Here is a 26,172-nt window from a genome sequence, read left to right on the forward strand (position 1 = left end):
TGTCCTATACCTCTGTGCCTGCCACGAATTTACTTAAAGTTTCAAAATACTCCCATCGATTTTGTTTTGCACGTTAAGTTCAAACCATTTACCTTTTATTAGGGTCATTTTATTGACAGCTAAAGGCACATTCCCCACGAGACCCTGCGTTTCCAGTTAGTGCTCACTTAGCACATTAAAAATATCAATAAACATAAAGAAGCTGTTTGCATGAGTATTGTTAGACATAGGGTCCCTTGTTTCCTCCCCGGGAACTGCCCTCTGGTGGGGTGAGCAGGGCTGGGAGCAGCTGAGCCGGAGCCAAGAAACCTGCTAATCAAGATAAATCATATTTTAATGCAATACTTTTTTAGAATCAAAATTAATGCCGAAAAACCCATGAAAAATGAAATATCAGAATTTTCAGTAAAGACACGACCTGATTCCCACAGCCAAAGGGAAGAACCGGCCTCGGTGTCTCTGGCCCAAGGGGCTCTCATGTGCACTCCCGCTGAGAGCCGGCGTTCCCTCACCCATATTCATCCACACGTGTTGTGTTGGGCCTACAGTGTTTTCGCTGGTTTTGGCTGCCGGCACGTAGGCTTCAGTGGGTTCCGGACCCGGCAGCCTCCCCTGAATGCTGAGGGCCAGGTGGTGCTGCCCTGCACCTTCCAGGGGCACAGGGCGTGCGCTTGCCTCGGGAAAACTGCAGAACCAAACAGGGCCCTGGCCCTATGAAAGCTTTCACCTGCGTGTAATTGTTTTTAAGATAATGGGAAAGTTCTTCTTCGGACTGGTGCAGTCGGGAGCATGGTGCTGTTTGGACGAGTTCAATCGGATTGACGTGCAGGTCCTCTCCGTGATTGCATCGCAGATCCTAGCAATCAAGGCGGCCAAAGACAGCTACTCTGTCAGGTACCGGGGGATGCGTTTGCTTACTTACTCTTCAATATTCCTTCTCCAGTAAGAGTTTGGCTGTTGTTTTTTTTCCTAAACACAGACCAAAAGGAATGACATCTTGGATGTCTTCTTTGCTGGGCAAGTAATGTGCAAATATACGTAACTAACTTTCATGCCAGCCTGGGTGTATCTGGGCTCCTGTCCAGCCTTGGGACCATCTTCCAGGCTACCAGGACAAGGTCACGAATATATCCAATGACTTTTACTTTGGGTTTAAATTCTCTTAGTACCTTTCCATGTTATATTTCACTTGAAGAAACCAACATATTTTTCTTTAATTCTACATGTTTTTAAAGAACAAATTGTACTGGCCACACACCTGAAGCCCTCTCTTATCCCATTACTCTGAATTAACATACTTTTATTGTAAAAAAAAATTTTGTAAAAATAATATTTGTATGTTAAGATGACTAACGTTTACTAATCCAAGCAAACTTTTTTTCTCTTCAGATAAATTCAGGAATGCACATGATTTGCTTTATGGGCATAATTGAATTTGTGGGTTTAAAATTTCTATTATAATCTAATATTTCTTTTTTTTTTAATTTTTATTTTTTTAAGTAACCTGTATACCCAACGTGGGGTGCAAACTCACTTGTGGCTTTACTCTCAAGGATTTTGTTCCCACTGTTAGAGTCAGCGTTGCAAGATGTCACGCGTCTATAGGTGTACATGGGGGGGTGGTCACAGCAGGCCACACGTCACCAGTTCTCCACCATGCCTCACTGTCTGCCAGCCTTTCCTCAGTTCTGTCCAGGGAGTCCTCAGCTTTTGTTCTCAGTGTTCTTCTTTTCCAGCTTCGACCACCCTCACTGCTGTCGCCTGTCCGTAAAGTCACAGAGCATTTCTCTCCATGGTCCCTACCTCTGGTGCTGACAACAAGACACTAATCTCCAGGCCAAGGTCCTACTTCACAGCGGTCCCAAAATTATCTAATTGGGGAGTTAGGGGCAGGCTGCATTGCATGCTAACACAAGAACTCTGTGCCATGGCCACTATTTGCTCTGCGGTGTCACCTGGGGAGAACTCTGTGTCTGAGGGTCTCCTCAGGTTCTTCTCCCTGTTCAGTCAGGTCATTCAGGTGGGCGCCTTCTGGCCGCAGGCCCCACAAACTCTTTAGACGTGATCAAATAAATCTGAAACCACAGAGCGCCTGGGTGGTACCGTTGGTTAAGTGTCTGACTCTTGGTTTTGGCTTATGTCTTGATCTCAGAGTCGTGAGTCTGCTTGGGATTCCGTCTCCCCTCTCCCTCTGCCCTTCCTGCCCATGCTGTCTCTTCCTGTCCCTCTCAAATAAATAAATAATAAATCTTTTTTAAAAAAAACCTGAACCCCAGCAAGGCTCACAACTTTGGGTCAAGATGACCCTCTTCTTTCCCCTCTTAAAATTGTTTTTTTCCTAGCCTGTTCTGTTTGGAATTAAATGTAACACAGCCATAGGAACATTCCCAAACTCACTTATTGTTTTCATACTTTGACTTAGAGAAACGAGTTCTCTTAGTAATGAATATTATAATGGACAGGGAAGGAAAATTTTTCCTTTACCTGTCTAGGTTCTTTTGGCTGGTCCATTAATTAAATTGGCATAAGATAAATTAATAGGAGAGGGGCGCCTGGGTGGCACAGCGGTTGGGCGTCTGCCTTCGGCTCAGGGCGTGATCCCGGCTTTATGGGATCGAGCCNAAAGTTTAATTGTATGCATACATGAGCCTTGTACAGACATGAGAGGTTCAAAGACAGGCAATTAAGTTTGTATGCCATTCTGAGCTAAGGAGAAGGGGGAAGGGGTCTGGGGCTACAAAGGGAAGGAACAGAAGTCCCAGGGAGATGGGAAGAGCACGTGTTTGGTGAACAAATATTTGTCATGCCCTGCAGAGACAGCAGAACACGGAGAGGAATATGAATGAATAGGCCTGCTGAGCATCCCACAGTTTACCATGCCCGGCCCATATTCTCTATAGTTGTCTCTGGTGAGAGCTGTCTTTCTGGACCCAGCCCTCTATCTAAACTTGTAGAAGCAGTTAAAGAGGGAGGTAAAAAGCTCTTTCTGAGTCTTTCGGGCCTTCATTGTCTTCAGCTGAAAGTAATGCACATAACAAAGTGGCACATTTTGGGGGGTGCTCATTCTGAACCCCTTCCAATGTCTTGTAGGTTTGTACTGGAAGGAAAAGAAATTCGTATCAACATGTCTTGTGCAGTATTTGTCACCATGAACCCTGGGTAAGTAGCAGTTAATCTGTGTTAGGAGTGGAGACAGTCAGAATTGTTTTCTGAGATCTTAGCCATGATGCAGTTGTCTGACGTTGTAATGTACCGTTCACCGCCACTGCCTGACTCCCTCCTCTACTCGCACACTTAAAAACAGCAGCAGCTCTGTACTCATCCACGTGGGTGGTCTCAAATTAAGTTTCTGTCTGAGGGGTGTTTTCACTTCCAAAAGAACCGGAGAGAAAGGAAAAGGTCAGCCACTTGTCACAAAGGAGACAGACAAAAAGGCCGAGAGTAGCAGAAGGAAGGGAACTTGTGGTTACAAGGAGCGGAGGCCAGGCAGGCTCAGTAAACACCTGTTGAGGGAGGGAACGTAGTGATAGTCGGGCCAGAGTGACCTGATGTGAGGGGCACTGTGGGAGGAGGCACAGGAGGAAAAGTCAGTAGAGGAAGGCACTCTTGAGATGAAAAGTACAGTCGGAACCGTTTTATACGGTTGTTTTCAAATGAAGGTCATGTAGGAAGCTAACAGGATTATTCTGGGGAAAACTATATTGTGCGGTTCCTCATCAGGAAAACTGAAAACTGAAAACCTGCGTTGTTGTTGTTGTTTCTTTGTTTTTCTTATGCCCTTAAGGTACAAAGGTCGAGTAGAGCTCCCAAATAACTTAAAGTCTCTGTTTCGCCCAGTGGCGATGATGGCTCCCCATTATCAGATGATTACTGAAATACTGCTGTTTTCAGTTGGTTTCAAATCTGCAAAATCACTGTCTGGAAAGCTGGTTAACGTTTATGAATTAGCTAGCAAGCAGCTCTCACAACAGGTAACGAACTGCTTTTCTCAAAATAAAGGTGATTATAGAAAACTTTAAGACTTTTCTGGCACTGGGCCAAGGATGACCTAGGGAAATAACGGAGCTAGAATCCCATCAGCACTTCAAGTTGGCGAGCTGGTGTGGATGTGAGGTGATGTGTTGGGTCATTCAGGTTGCAGGCCTTTCCTCCAGGACCTGGAGAGAGTAATGGAGAATCCGCTGTGTTAAATCGCGGACTACTTTCTCCATACGAGGACATTATCCTCTACAGCGACTCTCACACTTTATTGTTCTTCGAGATAATTGGTGGTATTTGTTAAAACACACATCATTGGACCTTACCACCAACTAACTTTCTTTTTTTTTTTTTTTTTAAAGATTTTTATTTATTTATTTGACAGAGATAGAGACAGCCAGCGAGAGAGGGAACGCAAGCAGGGGGAGTGGGAGAGGAAGAAGCAGGTTCATAGCGGAGGAGCCCGATGTGGGGCTCGATCCCATAATGCTGGATCACACCCTGAGCCGAAGGCAGACGCTTAACCGCTGTGCCACCCAGGCGCCCCTACCACCAACTTTCTGGTTGTCTGGGGTGGCCTCAAGAATTTGCGTTTCTAACCAGTTCTCAGCAGTTCCTGATGTTGCTGATATGAGTAGCACATTTTGAAAATGATTTTTCTGGGCAATGCCAGCTTAACGAGTATCTGTTTATGACTCAACGTGGTTTGGACAACCAGTCACATCACCTCCAAAGCGTTCTTCTTTATCATGTTCTTTCAGCCCATCTCTCCATTTCAGAGAAAATTTAATTTAGGTACTAATAGTTTCTACAGCTTTAATACTTGTGACGCTCTCTTTTAAGAAGGAGACTGAGGGGCACCAGTTTGGGGGGGAAGCGAGGGCATTGGAAGCCAGATGCAGGCTTTCTTGAGTTATATCCCAGTCTCTCTCCACAGTGCATGTGATTAGGGATTTAACTGTGTAGGAAGTGCATTTATTTCTAGGTCATCCCATTTTTCCTTCAGAAACTTAATAACTCAGATATTTTAATGCTTTATAGGATCATTACGACTTTGGCTTGAGGTCTCTGAAGACAGTTTTAATAGTGGCTGGAAAGAAGAAACAGGTATTTAAATGGTGAGTTGAGTTTTGAATCGTTAGGTCAAAGGGAGTTAAACAACACAGGGAAGATAATTGGTAAAAGTCTTAAGTAACGCTGTCGAGATAAGACAGGGAGCTCCCAGAATGTCGCAGTGAAATATGGTAGAGGTGTTTAAGAATGTGAAAGAAGAGAAAGAAAAAATGGACAAAATCCCTGGATACTTTTCCCCAAAAGAACCTATACTTTAAAAAAATTATCTTACCTTTTTATAATAAAAGATACACTGGAATAAAAGGTCTCATTTAAAAGAGCAGTAATTTAATGAGAAATGTAAAACCCATATGAAGAAAGGACACAAATGAAAATATGAATAAATGAAATAATAGATCATGTAGTTAATATCGTAGCATCTTAAAGGGCTTAGCATCATAAAGATTTAAAGACTCTAAAAGTTCATTTATGAATGGAAATACATCCCAGTGAATATACCAAAGGTATTATTTGTTTATTGTTAGGAAAGCAGATTCTAAAGTTCACATAGAAAGGGGCGCCTCAGTGGCACAGTCAGTTAAGTGTCCAACTCTTGGTTTCAGCTCAGGTCCTGATCTCATGGGTCGTGAGATTGAGCCCCATGTCAGGCTCTACACTCAGCAGGAAGTCTGCCTGTCTCTCTCCCTCTGTTCCACCCCCCACTCACATTCACATGTGCACGTGCACTCTTCTGTCTCTTAAGTAAATAAATCTTTTTAAAAAAGAAAGATAAACAATTAAGACTAGCTAGAAAAATATTAACAAATGAAAGGAATGAAGGAGAAACATCCCTTTAATTATTGAGACCTATTATAAAGCTGCGTTGGTTGCAACACTGTGGTGCTGGCTTATGAACCGAGGGGGCAAACCATCGGGACAGAACAGAAACCCTGGGGCGGGACTGCACACGCTGGGCACGTAGTCTGTTGTCAGTTGTGAGGCAAGAACAGACTTGACAGACTTTTCAGCGATTGCCATTGGGAAAACTAAACTGCATGTGCATAAGAATCCAGTTAGAACCATGGCCAATATTACTTACCTAAATAACAGGATCAAAAAAGGACTAAAACCATAAAAGTATTTGAAGAAACAAAATGTCCTTTATGTCCTTGGACTACAGAAGACCTTTAAAACTAAGACTCAAAATCTACAAGCCATAAAGGAAGAGAAGGATAATGGTCTTAAAACACTGTGAGGTCAGGAGCCGAGTGAGAGAAATGCACATTTAAAATTGAAATGTTGTTTCTCATCAGACGGGCAAAAATACAAAAGTGGACGGGACTGTGTTGGTGAAACTATAGGGAAGCAGGCGTTTGTTTTCATCATTGCTAAGGGGCCGACCTGTTTGTCTGGGTTTGATTTGAGGCTGTGTTACCTATTAAAAATGAAAAATGTGAATATGTTGTAAAAGGACATATCAACATGCTATTTACGTGAATTTTTAAAACATGGTAAATGTTAGAGATTTTTCATGGATACCTACATGTAGCACCAAGCACAGAACGTTGAGTGGGAGGGGAAGAGTCAGGGATCAGGCTTTAGCTCGGCTAGTATTATGTTATTTCTTAAAAATAAAGGAACTAGGGTGCCTGGGTGGCTCAGTCAGTTAAGCGACTCCCTTTGGCTTAGGTCATGATCCCAGGGTCCTGGGATTGAGTCCCACGTCAGGCTCTCTGCTCAGCAGGGAGTTGGCTGCTCCTTCTCGCTCTCCCTCTGTGTTCTTCCTCTCTCTCTCTCTCTCTCTCTCAAATAAATAAAATCTTAAAAAATAAATAGGGAACTAAGGCATATATTGCAAAATGGCCTGTATAAGTTGATGGCAGGTAAATGGGTATCTGTTATGAAATGCTTTGTAATTGGGAAGAGTAGAGACAGGAGTACCAGGAATCAGCTTCCTGACGTCCTCCAGTCCTCCGACGTATGAGGACCTGTTCCAGTGAGGGAGTCGCCGAAAAGCCTCCATTCTCGCAGGCGCCTGGACTGGGACTTCCGTGTCCAGCGTGCTGTCGGTCTGCCGCCCTGAGGAGCAGCTGCTTCTGTCTGTCTGTGCTTACACAGCTGTGACAGCCCACCTCCCTGGCTCCCCCCAAGCAAAGTAGACATGATTGTGAGAAGTTGACTGTATTATAAAAAGGATTGGGGAATTTTTATCAGAGTAAAGCACAGCAAGCAATTTAAAAATTAATATTAGACTGTTTTGCTTTTTAAAAATACCTTTGCCCTCCCTGACACCAAAAATTAGCGTTGTTTTTCTTGTCTGTCCTCTTCCCTTCTGTCCCTTCCTCCATCTGCTCCAACCCATTCTCCCTCAGGCTCCTGGCTTTGCCTCCGAGGTATACAAGGATACCGCAAATGTCCCTCATTTCCAGATGCGTTCTGGAGGCATTTCCCCTTTCTCCTGCCTTTTCTGTCTCGGATGAATTGGCAGAGCCTAGCTGTGACTCCCAAAGAGTTTTGAGGTGCTTATATGTAAAAAAGTAATACAAGACCGTGTACTCGCTTTATAGGGCTGCCATAACCAATTACTACAGACCTGACATCTTAAAACACCAGAAAGATGTTTTCTTAAAGCACCTGAGGCCAGAAGTCTGAAACCACGGTTGTGGGCAGGACTGTTGTCCCAGCCTCGGCCCTGAGGGAGAGTCCACTCTGTGCTCCACCAGCACCCCAGGGCTTGTGGGCACATCGCTCCAGTGTCTGCCCCATCTTCCCACTATTTGCACGTCTGTGTGTCTCTCTGCCTTGCTCTCGGAAGGAGCGTGTGACTGCATTTAAATCGGGATCATCTGGGATAAATTCAAGATTCTTTTTTTTTTTTTTTAAGATTTTATTTATTTATTTGACAGAGATAGAGACAGCCAGCGAGAGAAGGAACACAAGCAGGGGGAGTGGGAGAGGAAGAAGCAGGCTCATAGTGGAGGAGCCTGATGTGGGGCTCGATCCCAGAACTGGGATCACGCCCTGAGCCGAAGGCAGACACTTAACCGCTGTGCCACCCAGGCACCCCAAATTCAAGATTCTTAATCACATCTTTTGCTGTATCGGATAATATTCACATGTTGCAGGGATTAGCAAGTGAAATATCCCTGTGGGACATTTTGTCTGCCTCCCACAGGCAGCTTCTCTGTCGGCCCCAGAAAGGAGGTTTCCATATCTCCCCTTGGGTTTAGAAAACAAACTGTTCAATGGCTGAAATCCTAGGATGTCCTTGGTAGAAAAGATTTGCCTTGTAAAGGGCTAGAGAATTAACATCTCTTCAGGTAAACACTTGAAACACTTAAAAACTTACCACAGTACTGGGCCATAAAATGAGTCTTAACTAATTCCAAAGAATGGGTTGGTATCATGAAAGCAATCATAATGGGTAAAAAAGAATAATAAGGTCTCATAGCTGTCCTTTTCTTAAATTTTAGTTGATGTTAGTCTAGAGCTTTCATTTTTTTATTCTTAAATGATAACAGATATTCCCCATGATAATCTCAGATGCCATCCTCCAAATTATTCTTTCGTAGAACTTTAGTTGTCTTATCTTTATATCTAATAGCAAAGTATCATAACAATATTATTGTATATAAGCCGTGATCGCTCCCAGCTGTAGTGGTCCATCCTTCCTTCCATCCGTCTGTCCGTCCGTCCGTCCTTCCTTCCTTGTCAGTCAAGATCTGTCTTGGGAAAAAATGACCTGACACCCAGCAGCTGTCTGACCTTGGTCATGTTGAGTATTACTCTTCGTACCTCTTAAGTGGTTGAAAAGATTAATGAATTCTTTCATTCAAGAATTAAGCAGAGTGCCCAGTAAAAAGTACTTACTAAACGTTAGCTATTAGCTGTTTTTAAGAATCAGAGACTTAAGAATTGCCTCCATCCTGATGAAGAGTTTTGGACACTTGTCCACAGGGAGACAGGAGGACCACTTCCACCCAGAGGACGTCTCGTCCTTTGCATCTCTGCAGTCCGATCGTACGGCATGCAGTTCCTTCTCCTGGTTAGATGTTTGATGTATATGAATATGTACTGAAGTGTTCAACGGGCAAAATACTGTTATCATGGGACAGTATGTCCTGTGATGACTTCTTACATCTGGATGCTTTTGCGACAATGGTTCTGGCTTGAACGGCAGAGGGAGTTCACCATGTCTCTCCATCAGAAAATACAGAGGTGGGCGGGGGGGTGGGCTGCTCTGATGAGGGTTTCAGGTTTATTTGTCTTGACAGGACCACTTCTGTGCCATAACTTTGACCATTGTTCCCAGCTGCATAGCCTGCAAGCCTGCTTCCCAGGCCTGCCTAGAGACTTTGAATAAATCATTTTTTTTTAATTTAAAAATTTTTTTTATTATTATGTTATGTTAGTCACCATACAGTACATCATTAGTTTTTGATTTTTTATTTGATATTAGCCCGAATTCGTTCTGTTATTTGCGGCTAAAACACGCTACTGATACAGTGGCTGTCCCTGAAATCAGTGACTGGGGAGTGGACTGTTGGAGACCAATCCCAGCCCCTCTCTGGATCCAGGGACCAGATTCACCTCACCCACACCACATAGCTGCTTTGCGTGAGGGAGAGGAGGAAGGGCTGTTGGGATAGCCACCTCTACAAGGGAATAGGAGCTCTCTTCAATGTCAGTGAAGCATACTCGCTAACTTTATCTTTTTCTTCTTCCATTAAAGTAACACCAATGACCATCTTTCTGAAACGGATGAGGCTCTGATCATTATTGAGGCTATAAGGGAAGCTACTTTGCCAAAATTTCTCCCTGAAGACATCCCACGTTTTGAAAAGATTATAGGAGATATTTTTCCTGGAGCAGCAGTTTCAACAGCAAATCAGATTGCCTTGGAGGTAATGAGACTTTTGAGAACCATCACAAATGATTTAGATGTGGATATTAATTAAGATAAGAAATGATGTAAGTAAAAAATATTACAGTTCTTCCTGAAATACTGTCCTTATGTTCTAGTTGGAGGGATAAACGTACTCAGAGATGTATCTCCCCTTGGGAGAGAAACAGAGAGCGTCGCGGCCTCAGTCAAGGAAAGCCGCTACTTACGTTGTTCCCTGGTTTTCTCGTCTTTCCAACGGGAATAATGTTTCCTCTTCCTACTTTAAAGGAGGGCTTTAAGGATCAAGTGAATTATGATCTGAATTATCAGAATTATGATCTGAATTATCAGAATTATGAAGAAGGACGTTCCAATGTAAAATTCTGTGGTCATAAAAATGATGTATCATGACTTTATTTCCTTGTACACCTGCTGCCTTGTAGTCACTGCCACTGTCTAGGTGGGGTCTCACCTTCTTTCCCACCACCCCTGTGGCCACATGCCATGGCCGCCAGCGTGTGACAGGCCCACAGAGCCCCCGTCACACAAACCCGGAGTCAGGTCCCCTGACACCGGTCACACTGCCTTTCACAGTCTGGCCACGTCAGGTTACCTTGCTGTGTGTCCTTTTTCCTCCCACAGCTTTTTCCACCCCGAGTCTCTCTGCTTTCTGGCTCTTGCTGGGCCCTTATCAGTCGTCAGGCCATCAAACCCACGCATTCCTTTCCCTGGGACGCTGCCCAATTTTTTAAACTGCTTGTTTTTTTTTAATTTTAAAATATATGGTTTACATAGCTTATAGTTTAAACAGCTTTGCAATGAGTCCTTCTCTAAATACAGGTATAAGCTACGTGCACAGCCTCATCCCAGCGGGCACAGAGTACTTACTGTCTTGAGGTGCACGTGAAGCACTTAGCCGGAGAAGATCATCCGCTAGGTTCTGTAGGAAGGTTTGGGAGAATTTCCCTTGCAAACCACCCGGACCAGGAGTTTTATGACATGATAGTTCTTTCATGGTTCTGGTCTAGTTAGATTTCAGATCCCTTCTGGGCTCAGTTTCATTAAACTCGAGAGCGTTTTCATTGCATTCACATGTTAGAATGCTCTGTGTGGATTGGAGCAAACCTTCTCACAACCCCTGCGGTTTCCTGTTTCTGACGCTACTCTCCCAGGCAGGTCTTATTTTCTTAGCTTGGGTTTTCTTCATTACATAGATGACCTAGAAGTGTATCTAATTGTTTTCTTCAAAAAAAACAGCTTTTTACTTATTTAATGCATCTTTTTTATTCCTAACCTGTTCATATCCATACTGATATTTTTAAATATCTTCCTTTATTCCTCTCGGTTTTGTGTTTTCCCTCCAGCTGTCTGAGTAAGATGAGTAGTTTATTTTTTTATTACTGTAAGTTTATAAAACAAGGGGCACTGGGGTGACTCCGTTGGTTAGGCATCTGGCTCTTGGTCTCAGCTCAGGTCTTTTTTTTTTTTTTTTAAGATTTTATTTATTTATTTGACAGAGAGGGAGACAGGCAGCAAGAGAGGGAACACAAGCAGGGGGAGTGGGAGAGGAAGAAGCGGGCTCCCAGCAGAGGAGCCTGATGCGGGGCTTGATCCCAGAATGCTGGGACCACGCCCTGAGCTGAAGGCAGATGCTTAAGGACTGAGCCACCCAGGCGCCCCTGAGCTCAGGTCTTGATCTCCGGGTTGTGGTGCAGGCCCCACACTGGTCTCCATGCTGGGCATGGAGCCTACTTAAAAAACAAAAACAACAAAAGAAAACTATAACTTCATCTAAGCACTGCTTTAGTTATATAGGCTCTGAGTTCATGTAGGTAGGGTTTTCCTAAGCATTTCTTCCCAGAAATTTGATAGGATAGTTAGTACTTCCTTTCTTTCCTAAGTGTTCTTTTAAGACAGAAGCTTTTCATGTGTTTGATTTCCAGGTAAAGGATGTTTTTACTTTCCAATTTTGTTACCAATTTCTGGTCTTACTGAATTATGATCAGAAAATAGTGTCTTCATTATTTTTCCTTAAGAATTTAATTTAGACTCTTTTATGGCCTAATATGTAGGTAACTAGAAATAGTCCCCATGCACATGAAAAAAAGGTATATTCTCTCATGGATGGCAAATATAAGACAGAGTTCAGTTTATCTCCATTTGTTATGACTGTTAAATTAGCATTTGGTAAGTGGAGCACAGGGTACCGGCTGGTGAGCCACGGTTCGACAAGACACACTGAAATAGAGATGCTTATTACTCACAGGTCCTGGAGGAGGTTCACGGTACAGGCCTCCAGGGGCTGCTTGGGGAGGACAAGGCAGGGTGCAGGCAGGGAGGCAGGCCCTGGAGCACATGCCTTCATCGGGGTCCATGGCTGGACTGCTTTTGGAGTCCCAGGCTCAGGCTGGGTTGGTCAGTTCAAACAAACAGAGCAGGACTTCGGTAAGTTCCCCGTGGGTCCGTCTAAGGCACATGTAGGGGGAAGGCCCCGGGGGGGAGGGGTGTCCTACCAGCAGCTTGCACGTGCTCACGACTCAGCGGGCTGCCGTCCGGGGCCTGCACTGATGTGAGGGCCTGTTGTCATGGTTTCATGGCCCCGCGGGCTGTTGGGTGCAGCGGCAGCAGTATCCTGAAGCAGCTTAGCTAAGTCCTCGACCCCATTTTCTCTCTCTTATCAATGGTGTTGCACGTCCCGTAGTCAGATTTGTACCTGTTTCCCTGTTCTCCTTGGACTCAGAAGTGAATTCATGTCTCCTATTACTACATTCCTATTTACTCTTACAATCTCTGCTTCTTAATGGTCGTGACCGTGTTGTTTGACACACGAATCTCAGTAACAAATCATGGTGTAAGTTGTATCCTTCAATACATAGCACTTTCGTTTTCTTGTCTATGGTTTTTTGGCTTGAATTCCACTTCGTTTGTTAAGACAGTTACTCCATTTTTTGTTTGCTTTGTGTACTTTTGGACTTGTTTTTTTCAAACTTTATAAATTCCACAAAGTGAAGTGGTTTTAAAATTTCATTTTTTTTCTACTGATTTTTGTTCAGGTTAGTATCTTTATTCTAAGGGTAACTTTATACATTTTTATAATAATATCCGTAGTTTTCCATGTATTTGGATATTATCTCTTAGTCCCTAATATGAACGGTGGTGTGTGTCTTCTTTTCCCCTTTCTGCTGTCTCTCTCACTGCTCAAATTCAGACAATTTTGCCTGTCTTTTTTTTTTTTTTTTAAACTTTGTACATTAGAAATGCTGTCTCTGCCTCTGTGCAGGAAGGTCTGTGAACTTCCTCTCCTCCCAGCCGAGGCCCTGGACCCTCCCAGCTCTCTCTAGATCCAGCCTCACTGCTGCGTGGCCACGCGATGCCCTCAGTTACTTCACAGTGTCGTAGAGTTTTTGGCGATATTGGTGTCATATTTTTATAATATTCCTAGTGGTTTATTGCAGGTGTACTGAAATGCCTTTGATTTGAAACTCCCCTTGAATATGGCAACCTTGCTGAATTCTCTCAGTTCAGAATTGCACTGATTTTATGTGTTCTCTGGGGATTTTTTTGGTAATAATGACATAATGACAGCTGTACCTCTTTCCTCCCATCCTGTGTCCCATATTTTCCTTTGTTTATGATACTTTTCCAGTGATGAATCGCTCCCGCATTCCTGGGATATACCATGCTTTGTCATCATGTGAGTTTTATACACTACTGGATTAAGTTAGTTAATATTTTATTTAGGATTGTCACATGTACGCTTAAAGTGAGGTGTCCTTACCTGTTTTTAGAATCAAGATTATACTAGTTTCTCACAATAGGCTGAACAAATGTTCTTCTGTTTTCTGGAAAAACTTGTATAAGATTGAGATTAACTATTTCTTAGATTTTTGGTCAAACTCACTATAAAAATACTTGGATCTGGATTTTGTAGGGGTGGGAAGGAGAGGCTTTGAACTACTTAGTGACCCCTTCACACTCTCTGTGTTCACACAACACGTCTGTATTTCTAAATGTATTAATTAAAGTTGTTTTTACTACTCACCAGTTTCCAGGCTCTGCTGCAGTGTTTTCTGTTCTTTATTATTGATCATTCTTGCTTGAGGTCTGCATATAATCAGTTCTTTCAAAGAGGTAACTTTTGGCTTTGATTATGCCCCCCTTTTTTTTTTGTCTATGTGGTTGATTTCTGTCCTTCATTATTTATGTATTTTTTATTTCTTTGGATTTGTTCTCCTGTTCTTTTTTCTAGTTTCTTAAGTTTAGTGCTTAATTTCTTTTTTATCTGTTTCTTCCTAAAGTATTTGCAGATGGAGTTTTCCTCTCAGTATTCCTTTAGCTGTTTCCCACAAATTTTCACATGTAGTGTTTTAATTAGCATTTAGTTATAAATATTTCTTAATTACCTTTATGATTTTTTGTAGCCCGGGAGTTATTTTTTTTGGCAATTTCTAAGAAGTTAAACTATCCTTTTATTATTAATCTCCATTTATGGTTAGTTTTGATTAGGAACTATGTGCTATACTCCATATATTTTTCTTTTTAAGATAACCTTCATGAGGTTTCCTACACCCTCTAATGGTATTGTTTTGTAAGTGCTTGTATTCTGTGCTCATTGGACTTAATGTTATATACATACACTGTTACGCAGCTTTGATATCTATTTATTTTTTATTGATCCATCAGGTTCTAAAAGGGCTGTATTAAGATCTTAACTACAATTGTTGATACACATCTGTTTTCCCTGCATTTCTGTCAATTGCTGGCCTTATATAGTTTGAAGATATAAGTAGTATATGTATTTATATCTTCTTATTCTTCTTAAATTCCACATGTAAGTGAAATCATATGGTATTTGTCTTTGACTGACTTATTTCACTTAGCATTATATCCTCTAGGTCCATCCATGTTGTTGCAAATGGTAAGATTTCAGTCTTTTTTATGGCTGAGTGAAATGGGACGCCTGAGTGGCTCAGTCAGTTGAGTGATATTCCATCGTATATGTACACCACCTCTTCTTTATCCATCCATCCATTGCTGGGCACTTGGGCTGCTTCCACACCTTGACTATTGTAAATAATGCTGCAGTAAACATAGGAGTGCATATGTCTTTTCAAATTACTGTCTGCATTTCTTTATTTTTTATTTTTTTTTTAGATTTTATTTATTTATTTGACAGAGTGACAGCCAGCGAGAGAGGGAACACAAGCAGGGGGAGTGGGAGAGGAAGAAGCAGGCTCCCAGCGGAGTAGGGAGCCTGATGTGGGGCTCAATCCCAGGACCCTGGGATCCTGCCCTGAGCCGAGGGCAGATGCTTAACGACTGAGCCACGCAGGCATCCCTGTTTGCATTTCTTTAGGTTAAATACCCAGTAGTGAAATTACTGGATCATATGGCAATTCTATTTTTATTTTACTGTTTTCCAGAGTGGCTACACCAGTTTGCATTCCCACCAACAGTGCACAAGGGTTCCTTTTTTTCCATATCATCACCAACACCAATTGTTTCCTGTGGGTTTTGGGGTTTGGGGGAGGTTTTCTTTGTTTTTTTAAGTGTTAATTTCATTATGGTTAACATATAGTGTTGTATTAGTTTTAGATGTACAGCATAACAATTCAACAATTCCATTTATTGAACCCATTCTTACTCCTCTCCCTCCCACATTTTAGGTATATGGTGGCAGGCTTTACATTCTTTTATTTTGTGAACCCCAGACTGAGTTTTATAGATACACTTATTTTTGCCTCTTTTGTGCTTCCTCCTTTTCTTACTCCTGCTTATGGTCTTTCCTTTCCACTCAAAGAATAGCCTTTAACATTTCTTGGAGGGCTGGTTTAGTGTCGTTAATTCCTTTAACTTTTGTCTGAGAAACTGTCTCTCCTTCTGTTCTGAATGAGAGCCTTACTGGATAGAGTATTCTTGGCTGCAGATTTTTTCCTTTCAGTGCTTTGAATATATCCTTCGACTCGCTTCTGGCCTGCAAAGTTTCTGCTGAAGAATCCACTGATAGCTCTTTGGGGTTTCCCTTGTATGTAACTGCTTTCCTTTCTCTTGCTGCTTTTAAAATTCTCTCTTTATCACTACTTTTTGTCATTTTATTTACTTTGTGTCTTGGTGTGGGCCCCTTTGAATTGGTTTTGTTGGGAGCTCTCTGTGACTCCTTCCCCAGATTTGGGAAGTTTTCAGCTATCATTTCTTCAAAGAAATCTTTTGCCCCCTTTTCTCGCTCTTCTCCTCCTGGGATCCCTCTCATGTGACTGTTCTTATACTTGATGGTGTCGCTGAGTTTCCTGGGTCTGTTCTCCTTTTGCATCATTTTTTTCTCTCACTGCTCAGCTTGATTACTGTCCATTACTCTGTCCTCCGGGGGGCTGACCCCTTCTTCTACTTCCTCTTGTTTGCTGTTTATTCCAGGTGGTTTATTTTTAATTTCATTTAGTGAGTCCATCATCTCTAATTGGTTCTCTTTGTGGAGGGTCGCAAAAAGCGGAGGTCCTCCACTTTTTTCTCAAGTCGAGCGATTATCTTTACGATCACTACTTTTAATGCTCTATCAGGTGTATTACTTATCTCCATTTAACTTAGCTCTCTTGCTATGATTTTGTTCTCTTCTTTCATTTAGAACATATTATTCTGTCTTCTCATTCTGTCTAACTCTCTGTTTGTTTCTCTGTATTCGGAAAGTCAGCTACGTCTCCTGCACTTAACGGTAGTGGCTTTATGATGAGGTCCTGCGGTTCCCTGCAGTGCAGTGTCCCCTGTTCCCCAGAACCTGGAGCTTCCGGGTGTCTCTTGGGTGTGTGTTTCCTGTGCCCTGTTGTGGCTGCAGTCCAGTCATCTGCAGTGGTTCTCTTTGCCTGTTGTGGGGTTTGGTCCCTGTGTTGTTAGTGGTCCAGTGTGAGGCTTGAGTTGGGCCAGACCAGGCATTTGCCAGGGCTGTGGTGGCACCAAAGTGCAGGGCACTTTCCCTGTATTGTCCCCTGAGAAGTTTCCTTGGTGGGTGGGGCCAGAGTCCAACTGGTGTGTGTGGTTATCTTCCCCCTTTCCCTGAGGCAGGAGTGACTACAGTGATGCTGGCCCCTGTCTGGGCTTTTTGCACACTGCCGTGCCTGTGACACCACTTTGAACGGGCTTCTGCCCAGGGCACATCAGAGGGGGCAGATCTGCAGGAGAACGTGGAGGGACGGGATGTACAGTGGTAGCAAGGTTTGTGTGGGGCTATTATGGGAGGGGACCTGGAGCTGGGCCCTGGCTGCGGGGGCCGAGCAACTGTTAGCAAGCCAAGTGAGAATGTTCCCACTGCACTGGCTCCTGCAGGTGTCCGTGTATCTAGGCTGGGGCGTGAGGGAGGGAATGGTCTCCTAAGGGAGAAGTCTCCAAAGATCCCTGCTGTAGCGCACATTCTCAGATTAGTAAATGAAACTCCGCCTCATGTACCCCAGGTGTCTTTCAAGCTGCTCCTTCTGTGCCGTATCTAAGAGGGGCTGCTGCTTGTGCTGCCTCGTTAAGGACAGGGACTCAGCTTCCTGTCTGAACCTGCTGATTCTTAAAGTTCCAGGTGGTAAGCCCCACTGATTGTAAGAACTCACAAAGTTAGGCTCCTCTGGTTTCCAAAGCCAATGTTAGGGAGATTCCTCTTCCCAGTACAGGTCCCTGTGCCTGGGCTGGGGTCTGCTCCTCTTCCCCTGCCTGTGCCCATGGGTCCCTCCCTCCTGCAGACAGTGTTGCAGGTCTCTTTGGTTCCCGCTGTGTCTCTGCCCATCCTACCCTCTTCGAGGTGGCCTCTTGTCAATGTGTAGCTGTGAAGAGGCTGTCCTGCCAGTCTTTGGGGAGTTTTCTGGGTCATTTACCCTGACGTGAGTGTTATCTAGTTATATCTGTGGGACGAGGTGAGCCCAGGATCCTCCTGCTCCACCGTCTTCCCTGAAGTCTCTCCGGAAGCTTTGAAAACTTCCGTTTTGTCTTTGATATTCTAAATCTCACTTTAAATTCTCCAGTTATGTATTTTCATATTCTATTAGCCATTTTAATATGGAGCCATTTATTTTTAGTTCGCCACGTTGACAGGAAGGAGGCTTCTGCTGTGAGATTCTTTGTTCCACATGATTCAATGAGTTGGATTTTTCCATATCAACAAGTTGTAGGTCCAAACTCTAAGCTAAATAAGCTTAACTATTTTCATAGCACTTATGTGTGTTTTAGAGTTTATAGATTTTTTTGTATTCTTATTTTAATGAAAATGCAATTGGAGATGTATATAGAGAGAGATATATAGATATAGACATATATTTATATATGTATCTTTGTGCCTTTGTGCCGCGTGTCTTCCAGGAGACATACAGTGGCTGGTTGCATGTAAGCTGTTGCCTACATTTTGCATATTTATACTTACAATTTGAGGATTTTCACTTTGCTAAAAAAAAGGCAAGGAAGATGTTAGTTGACAAGTTTTGCTTTCTCTGTCTCGTATAAACACCTTTCCATCTCTCCACAGCCTACTCATTCCTTCCTTTCCTCTCTCCAGTTATATGTTACCTTTAACATTTTTCAAGTCGCAGCTAAAACAAATAGCATTGCCGTCATAATAGCATTTCTAGGTGCACAGTGATGGTTTGACTTTTGAACCTTGTTACATATTCAGCTCTTCATCAGTTTTACAAGTCAGTTTACAGGGGCGCCTGGGTGGCTCAGTCGTTAAGCGTCTGCCTTTGGCTCAGGGTGTGATCCCGGCATTATGGGATCGAGCCCCGCATCAGGCTCCTGTGCTGGGAGCCTGCTCCTTCCTCTCCTACTCTCCCTGCTTGTGTCCCTCTCTCTCTGGCTGTCTCTCTCTGTCAAATAAACAAATAAAATCTTAAAAAAAAAAAAAGTCAGTTTACAGGCATCAGTTTATTCTGCTACTTTCCCTTTGTATAATTTTTACATTAATTAATATGCAGGCTATCAGCTATTAAATAAACTGTTAATAAAATGTTGCCAAATATTAATATATGGCTCAAGAAATGGCACAAAGTGCACAACTTACAGGATTAATATTAAATTTGGAATAATCCAGTCTTTTATTTAATAGTGTATTTTTGATTGTTTACACAGGGACCAGTGACATATAGCATATCCACATAGGAATATATGTTATTAAATAAATACTCTGTAGGTGTGCTGTTTACACTTCTTGTTCATTTGAGGTACAGGAGTCTGAACTGCATGCAATAGGCAATTGGAATCTATCCAACTTATTCACATTTCTGTCTCTAACAAAATCTACACTGTGGGCTTGTGGTGTCACTAACTCAGGGCAACCATAGGATTAACAAAGAATTACCAAAACCATATCCTGGAATAAATGATGTATAGTTTGCCATGAGTTGACTCTACGGAACATCCCTTATAACCATAAATACTTTACAGTAGGATTATGATTTTATTTCAAAACCTTCTGAAGTAAGGAATTGTGAAAATCTTTAACCAGGAGGGAAGACCTGTCTGTATCTCTTCTTTTGATTATCCCACTTCTGCTGGTCCTCTGCATGCCATGCCACCCCTAGTCCATTCCTGCAGACTGTTGGCTTACATCCAGGCAGGTGTCTAGGTTTGTATTGTCCATGGAAGAGAATTCCTAGCCCCTGCATCTAAAACTACTGCACGTTCAGGCCCTAAGTGGGTGTCTCATCAGCTTCTTTTAAAAGAGGTTGCTCTCGTTGCGCTACTAGGTATTTACCCCAAAGAGACAAATGTAGTGATCCAAAGGGACACCTGCACCCCAGTGTTTATAGCAGCAATGTCCACAATAGCCAAACTATGGAAGGAGCCCAGATGTCCATCAGCAGGTGAATGTATAAAGAAGGTGTGGTATATACATACAATGGAAAACTACTCAGCCACCAAAGAAAGAAATCTTTCCCATTGCAATGACATGCATGGAACTAGAGGGTATTATGCTAAGTGAAATAAGTCAATCAGAGAAGACAATTAAATGATTTCATTCATAGGTGGAATTTAAGAAACAAAACAGAGGAGATTGAGGAAGGGAGGGAAAAATAGAACAAGGTGAAATCAGAGAGGGAGACAAACCATAAGAGACTCTTAACTCTAGGAAACAAACTGAGGGTTGCTGGAGGGGAGGAGGTGGGGAGATGGGGTAACTGGGTGATGGACATTAAGGAGGGCATGTGTTGTAATTAGCACTGGTTGTTATATACAACTGATGAATCATTGACCTCTATCTCTGAAACTGATAATACACTATATGTTAATTAATTGAATGTAAATAAAATAAAACTTAAAAAATAAAAATGAAAGAGGTTGCTCTCAGCTGATCTCCTACCTCCAGTAGCCTGGCATTGAACTACTTTTTCTCCATTTGTACAGTCCTGCTGAGTGTTCTGTGTCTCCTTCAGCAGCATCTTTGTCTGTCCCATCATGGGACAGATGGAGTAGGAGAGGTCAGTGAGAAAAAGGATAAATCCCACTTTTTTCTGTAGGCACATTTACAGATAATATTGACACTGAAATTAACCCCACTTTATTTTTTTTTAAGATTTTTTTTTTTTTTTTAGATTTGAGATAGAGACAGAGAGCACTGAGCCAGCGGACAGAGGGAGAGAGAGAAGCAGGCTCCCCACTGAGCAGGGAGCCCGATGTAGGACTTGGTCCCAGGACCCTGAGATCATGACCTGAGCCGAAGGCAGATGCTTCACTGACTGAACCACCCACGTGTCCCTAAACCCCACTTTAGAAGGAAACGTGGCTGCCCTTATAATTCCTGCATTAAAATATTAAGTATCTTTCCAAGCTGTAGCCACTTACTGGATGTTTTAATGTCTAATCACATCAAGTCCTCAATCTTACAAATTGTACTTACTATTCTAGAATATTCTTAACATTGTTACAAAGCTGAAAACCTACCTTAATGGTGATTGGAATTACACAAAGATATAGACCCTTTTAAATGTTCTTTTAGCATATGATAACTAGACAATGGTACTATGGTAACAGTTCTTAAATACATCTTAAAGAATGAATTTTTTTTCAAAGATTTATTTATTTTAGAGAGTGTGAGCAGGGGGAGGAGAAGAGGGAGAGGTAGAGAGAAAATCTCAAGACAGCTCCCCACTGAGGAAGCAGGGCTCGATACCACGACCCTGAGATCATGACCTGAGCTGAAATCAAGAGTTGAATGTTCAACTGACTGAACCTCCCAGGTGCCCTAAGAAGGAATTTTTAAATTGGGGGAGGGTCTATAAATTTGCTACCTGGGATCTGTGAACATAACATTTTGTGGGTGTTGTATCTTGGGGATAAGTAGTTGTCCCAGGTTGGTGAAATTAAGAACTGTCTTAAAGTGCAGTATTTGGTACCATTAAGAGAGATTTTGTAGGGTTATGTATTAAGGATTTAATTTGCAATGCACTTTAAATTAATGCATTTATTTTCTTTAGAATGCAATATTTATTGCGACAGAACAGTTGGGCTTACAACAGTGGCCAGCTCAGAAAAAGAAAATCGTACAGTTTTATAATCAACTGCAGGTAAGTGAGGAATGGCATGTTAGCAGCTCTTTGCTCCTGAACCTTCCTAGTTCTGATCAGGGAGACAGCCAGGGTAATGATAAAGTGGTTTACTCGGTTTTTTGCCCAGATGTGGTTACTTGACCCTTTAACTTTGAGCAGATTATCTTCTTCGCCTCTGTCCCCTTACTACACGATTCTAAAACCCTGCACACGTGGTGTGAATGTTCTGCCTCACACAGCTGTGCCGCCTTTGCATTTTCTGTCCCCATGAGTGAACCAGTTGGAAAAGATGGTGCATTTCCCTGATAATTAGTAAAATTGTACATTTTCATATCTATTTCTTTGCCATTTGAATTTCCAGATTATATAACATACTCATTTCTCAATTCGGTTTTTTGTCTTTTTCTTACCAAGTGTGTATAAACTTTTCATTATGCGTTTTTATATCCTATTTCTTTATTGTTTACATGCATTGCAAATAAATCCTCTAAATCTTAGGTTTTCAGAAATGTTCCTGGTGTTCAGTGGTGCAGGAGACATTGTTAATGCAAGAAAGTCCATTGGTCTTTTTTTATGGTTTGTTTTTGTGAATTTTTAGAAATCTTTTCTATCCTATTTCATAAAGATATTTCTATGATTTTTTTCTAAAATTTTAAAATTTTATTTGCATGGTATTATGCAAATTATATTTGCATTTCCCATTTTTTAGTTGTCTGGAATTTATTTTTCTTTAAGATGTCAAATATGGATCTCTTTTTCCTCAGATGGATAACTGGTTTTCCCAAGACTTTTCCTCACTGATTTGCTATTTCTCTCATATACCATGTTTCCAATCTAATAAGGTGGATTTCTTTGTTGATTTCTTCCATGTTTTATTATTTTGGTCTTTATCTTATGACTACACCAGTCTTAATTACCATAGCTTTATAATAGGTTTCCATATCTGGTGGTACCAATTGTAAGAGAAGAAAAAAAAAAAAAAAGCTATCCCTGACCCTCTTAGGGTTCCTGGCTGAGTCTGAAAATCAAATTGAGAAAGAAAGATTAGCAGAAGAAAAGCATGCACATCTTACTGTATTTGATATTTTTTTACATGGAGCCTTTTAAGAGAATAGAGACCCAAAGAAGTGACCAGAACAGGAGGCTTTATAGAAAAAGAAACACTGAATTTGTGCAGAGTTAGCAGGGCAGAGGGGTTGGGCCGGGGTGTAGTAGGTGGTGAAGAAGTAACTAGGAAGATACAGGCCAGTTGAACCAGGTTTGTCCATAAAGCCTTGTCAGCCCCACATTTCCCGTAAGGATGTCTCTGTCCTCTGGGTACGAAGAGGGCGCCTTTCACGTGGGGCTTTTATGACCTGTTTCAGGGGAAGAGAGGTGAGGTGGGGGAGGTCAGAGTGACCTTCCTGTTTCTGCCATGTAAAGAAGATTCCTTCAGCTTAATCTTGACATGCCAAGGACAGGGTGCCTGTCTTGTCCTGAGCCCTGCCATCATCTTCCCTCTTTGTTATTTTCCCCGATTCTTAGATAATCAGTTGATTGATTGCCAGTGAAAAAAAAATAAAATTAAAATGAAAAAATCCTATTTGGATTTCTATTTGGATAGAATTGAATGAATAACTCACGGTGAGAATTTTCATTTTATGGTATCACATTTTTCCCTTCCTGGATATATTGAGTTGATTTAACAAGTTAGCCTGCCACAGCTTCACAGCAGCAGAAAGTGCTAGACTCCTGGGTCAGAAAGGACCGTTTACCACTCAGCAACAGCAGTAGCCTTGTCCCCAAGATTTAGTTCTTGGAGGATGACGCGGGGTCAGGTGATACCTGCCCGTGTGGTAAGTTGTTCCACAGAAGCACCCCATCTTAGGAGCACTGCAGCCTTGGAAGGGGACTACCAGCAGACATTCCCAGCCTTTGCTCTTTGTTATTCTAGACCGGAATTTAACGTTCTCCATCCTGATGAGAGGACTGTATCTTCCAAAAACTGTTTGCTATACAAACATCCTTGAGAAGACAATCCTAAACAAAGCTTCCGATGCCTCTGTTCAGAGGCATGTAGAAATGTCAGCGACTGTAGAGAATTGTCTCCCCTAAATTCCACCCCTTGTTTTTACACCGTCTTGGCTTCTGGTGAATTTTCCCATGGCCGCTCTGTTGACTACTCCGATTAATTCAACTGCCAGGGGCTGGGACCACATATATTCAGCTTATTTCCTACAACATTTAGCTAGAGCCTCTATCAAGAGGATGATACACAGTAGGACGGAGCCAACCTAAAATACTAATCTCAGCCATGCCTATCAAAGGTTCGGGGCCCAAACAGCTGAACACATCAGAAGCCATCAGACTCCACCTTAGAAAGCCAGGGGGATTTCTCCTGAAGCTGCTATATATTGATTGTTCCTCTTGGTCCAAAGGATTAATCCAGGTAGAGCAAGAGTATCAGCTGTACAGATGTTGTCTTGGCCCAGGAGGAGAAAGGGACTAGGGCCATTCTGTCATCCATAACAACCCTGAACTGATCTGACCGCCTTCCTGGGACAAGTTGATGTTTCCTTAAATACTAGATTTTTAACACTTTAACTGCCTCTGAGGTGCAAGTTGCATTGTTTTGGGGAAGGAGACAAGTTGGTGCCTGACTTCTACGTAAGAAATCAAGCCTAAGGGTATACATGGTACCCTTCGAAAGAGTTTCTTAATAGTTGTTGGGTTCCCCAAACGGGACTATCACAGTTCAAGGGATATAGTTCTCAGTTCAAATAATTAGGTCTAGTTCTTTTTTTGTTTTGTTTTGTTTTTGGAGTGACCACTTGAGGACAAGCAGTCCAGTCTGACCTGTTTGCCATATCATGAGCCAGATGGCATTTGTCTGCTCCAGGAAATGAGTGAGCAATGGAGATAGGAGTGGGGAAGATAGGCAAGACATCTTGAGCGATGGCCAGGTGTTTTGCCTGGGAGGTGCAGAAGCTGAGGCCACCCCTGCAGTTCCTGACAGATTTCTCCGTAACGGGGAGGGGAATAACACTTAAATCATGGTCAGTTCTATTTGGTAGGGGATGGTGGCCCCAGCAGTCAGGAAGATGAAAGGCTCCTACACTTGTTTGGGGTACCACCTTTGCCAGGAAGGAAAGAAAGGTAGTTCTGAAAGACAAAAGATCCTCAATATTCATCTTTCCCCCTGTATTCCGTGGTCTGAGATGTGCCCTCCCTAGGTGTCTGTGTCTTGCACTGCCACAAAATTGGTATGCCCCATTTCAGTACTTTTTACCATAATTATTTTCTAAACATCCCCTCCTATGATGCATGAGGGACAAGGGCATTTTTATGGAACTTGGAACCATTATGTACCCTGCTTTGGCCTGCATGGGCCACTGTGGAAGGACTCATCAGGAAGTATACTCGATCAAGTAGTCATTATCCTTATGGCCTAAGACCATGTCAATCCAAGAGAATCCAGGTAATTGAACCAGAATTAAATTTGAATCCTCTGGGCCCCATTTTGGAATGTGTATAATCAGGGTGGCCTGAGGTCGTCATTGGGGAACAGAAAGAAACCCCATGCTCAGGATTGGTCAGAATGAATCCCAAATTCTCAAAGTAGATCTCTATAATCCCCCATCTCTTTTATGCTGATAATTACCCAGGAAGCAGATGAAAGGAAATGAACCCCTTCTGGGGATGTCCACATTCAATGACCAGCCCTCCTTGGTAAGGTATGTGGACAAAGAAAAGGGAAGGGGCGTGGATCAGAAATCTTTGGAGTCAGTCTTTGAGAAGGCTGTTCCAGTGCTCAGTAATACCAGATACACATGGATGGTAGGGAGCAGAGGAGGCCTACGGAATGTCTTGACCATCAGCTCGTGGTTAAGAGACTCTTACAATAAAAGGTATACCATTGTCCGACTGCAAATAGTCCAGAAATCCAAATGACACAATTTTCATTTCAAGAAACATAATGGTGTGGCTGGAGTTAGCTGATTGGATCAAAACAGCAATCCCGTAGCCTGAAATAGTGTCAGTGTCAGTGAGCCACCACCAATAGCCCCAGGAGAGGGGGTGCACAGATCTGATGAAGGATCTGCCTGGAGTATGTGGGGGTCATTCGTGCCCGGGCAGTACGACTCTTCCCACCATGAAGTCTGGAGCACAGCAGTAGTCCCTGTGTCCCAAACACACGGTCCTTTACTTTGTGAGTTCTGTGACGGAGAACACGTTGCCACATCCCATGTGACGTTGTGTCCAGCCAGCAATCATGGCAGTCTGGGAAGGGCAGGCTTGATCAGCAGCCTGATTCTGGGTCCTCGTCGTAGGCCCATGAGTAACTCCGATAGTCTCAGTAGCGGCCCCAATTTGCTTCCACAGTTCACAACTCCAGAGAGAGTTATCTTTAATCTTGTAGTCCGTAACAGTTTCCCAAGTGGCAGGCCAAATAGCAAGGCCACTGCCAAAGCCAGAGTCAGAGCTCTCACCGTGAACAGAACTGACAAGCCTGCTCTTGGTTCTTCATTGCTGGCTCTGAGGAGGGACAGCGAGAGCCTTTAGGTCTCAGGCTGAGCCACCAGTAAAACGGACCAAGGCATATAAGGGATCTTTGTAAATCAAGGGCTTCACTGGGCCAGCAGCTTTGCTTTAGGACGTGAAGTAGGGGATAAAGTTGCTCCCAGAGGGAAAGCTGCCTCTCTTTCATGTAAGGCCATGATGCCACGGTGGCCAGTTAGCAGCATCATGCAAGGCTTTTGGACTCCTTCT

At 42.8% G+C, this 26,172-nt stretch overlaps 1 protein-coding gene across 1 annotated transcript in view; it reads left to right on the forward strand.

The window, feature by feature from the left end:
* DNAH14 (dynein axonemal heavy chain 14) overlaps nt 1-26,172 on the forward strand; it is a 363,900-nt gene that overhangs the window by 148,336 nt on the left and 189,392 nt on the right. The window contains exons 32-37 of the mRNA XM_034667630.1: nt 749-894; nt 3,091-3,159; nt 3,785-3,971; nt 5,020-5,096; nt 9,764-9,935; nt 21,352-21,441. Of these exons, the coding sequence (XP_034523521.1) occupies nt 749-894; nt 3,091-3,159; nt 3,785-3,971; nt 5,020-5,096; nt 9,764-9,935; nt 21,352-21,441 (741 nt within the window). The remainder of the gene's footprint in view (nt 1-748; nt 895-3,090; nt 3,160-3,784; nt 3,972-5,019; nt 5,097-9,763; nt 9,936-21,351; nt 21,442-26,172) is intronic.

This window comes from Ailuropoda melanoleuca, chromosome 8 (assembly GCF_002007445.2).
Source record: "Ailuropoda melanoleuca isolate Jingjing chromosome 8, ASM200744v2, whole genome shotgun sequence".
In the NCBI taxonomy this organism is placed as follows: domain Eukaryota; kingdom Metazoa; phylum Chordata; class Mammalia; order Carnivora; family Ursidae; genus Ailuropoda; species Ailuropoda melanoleuca.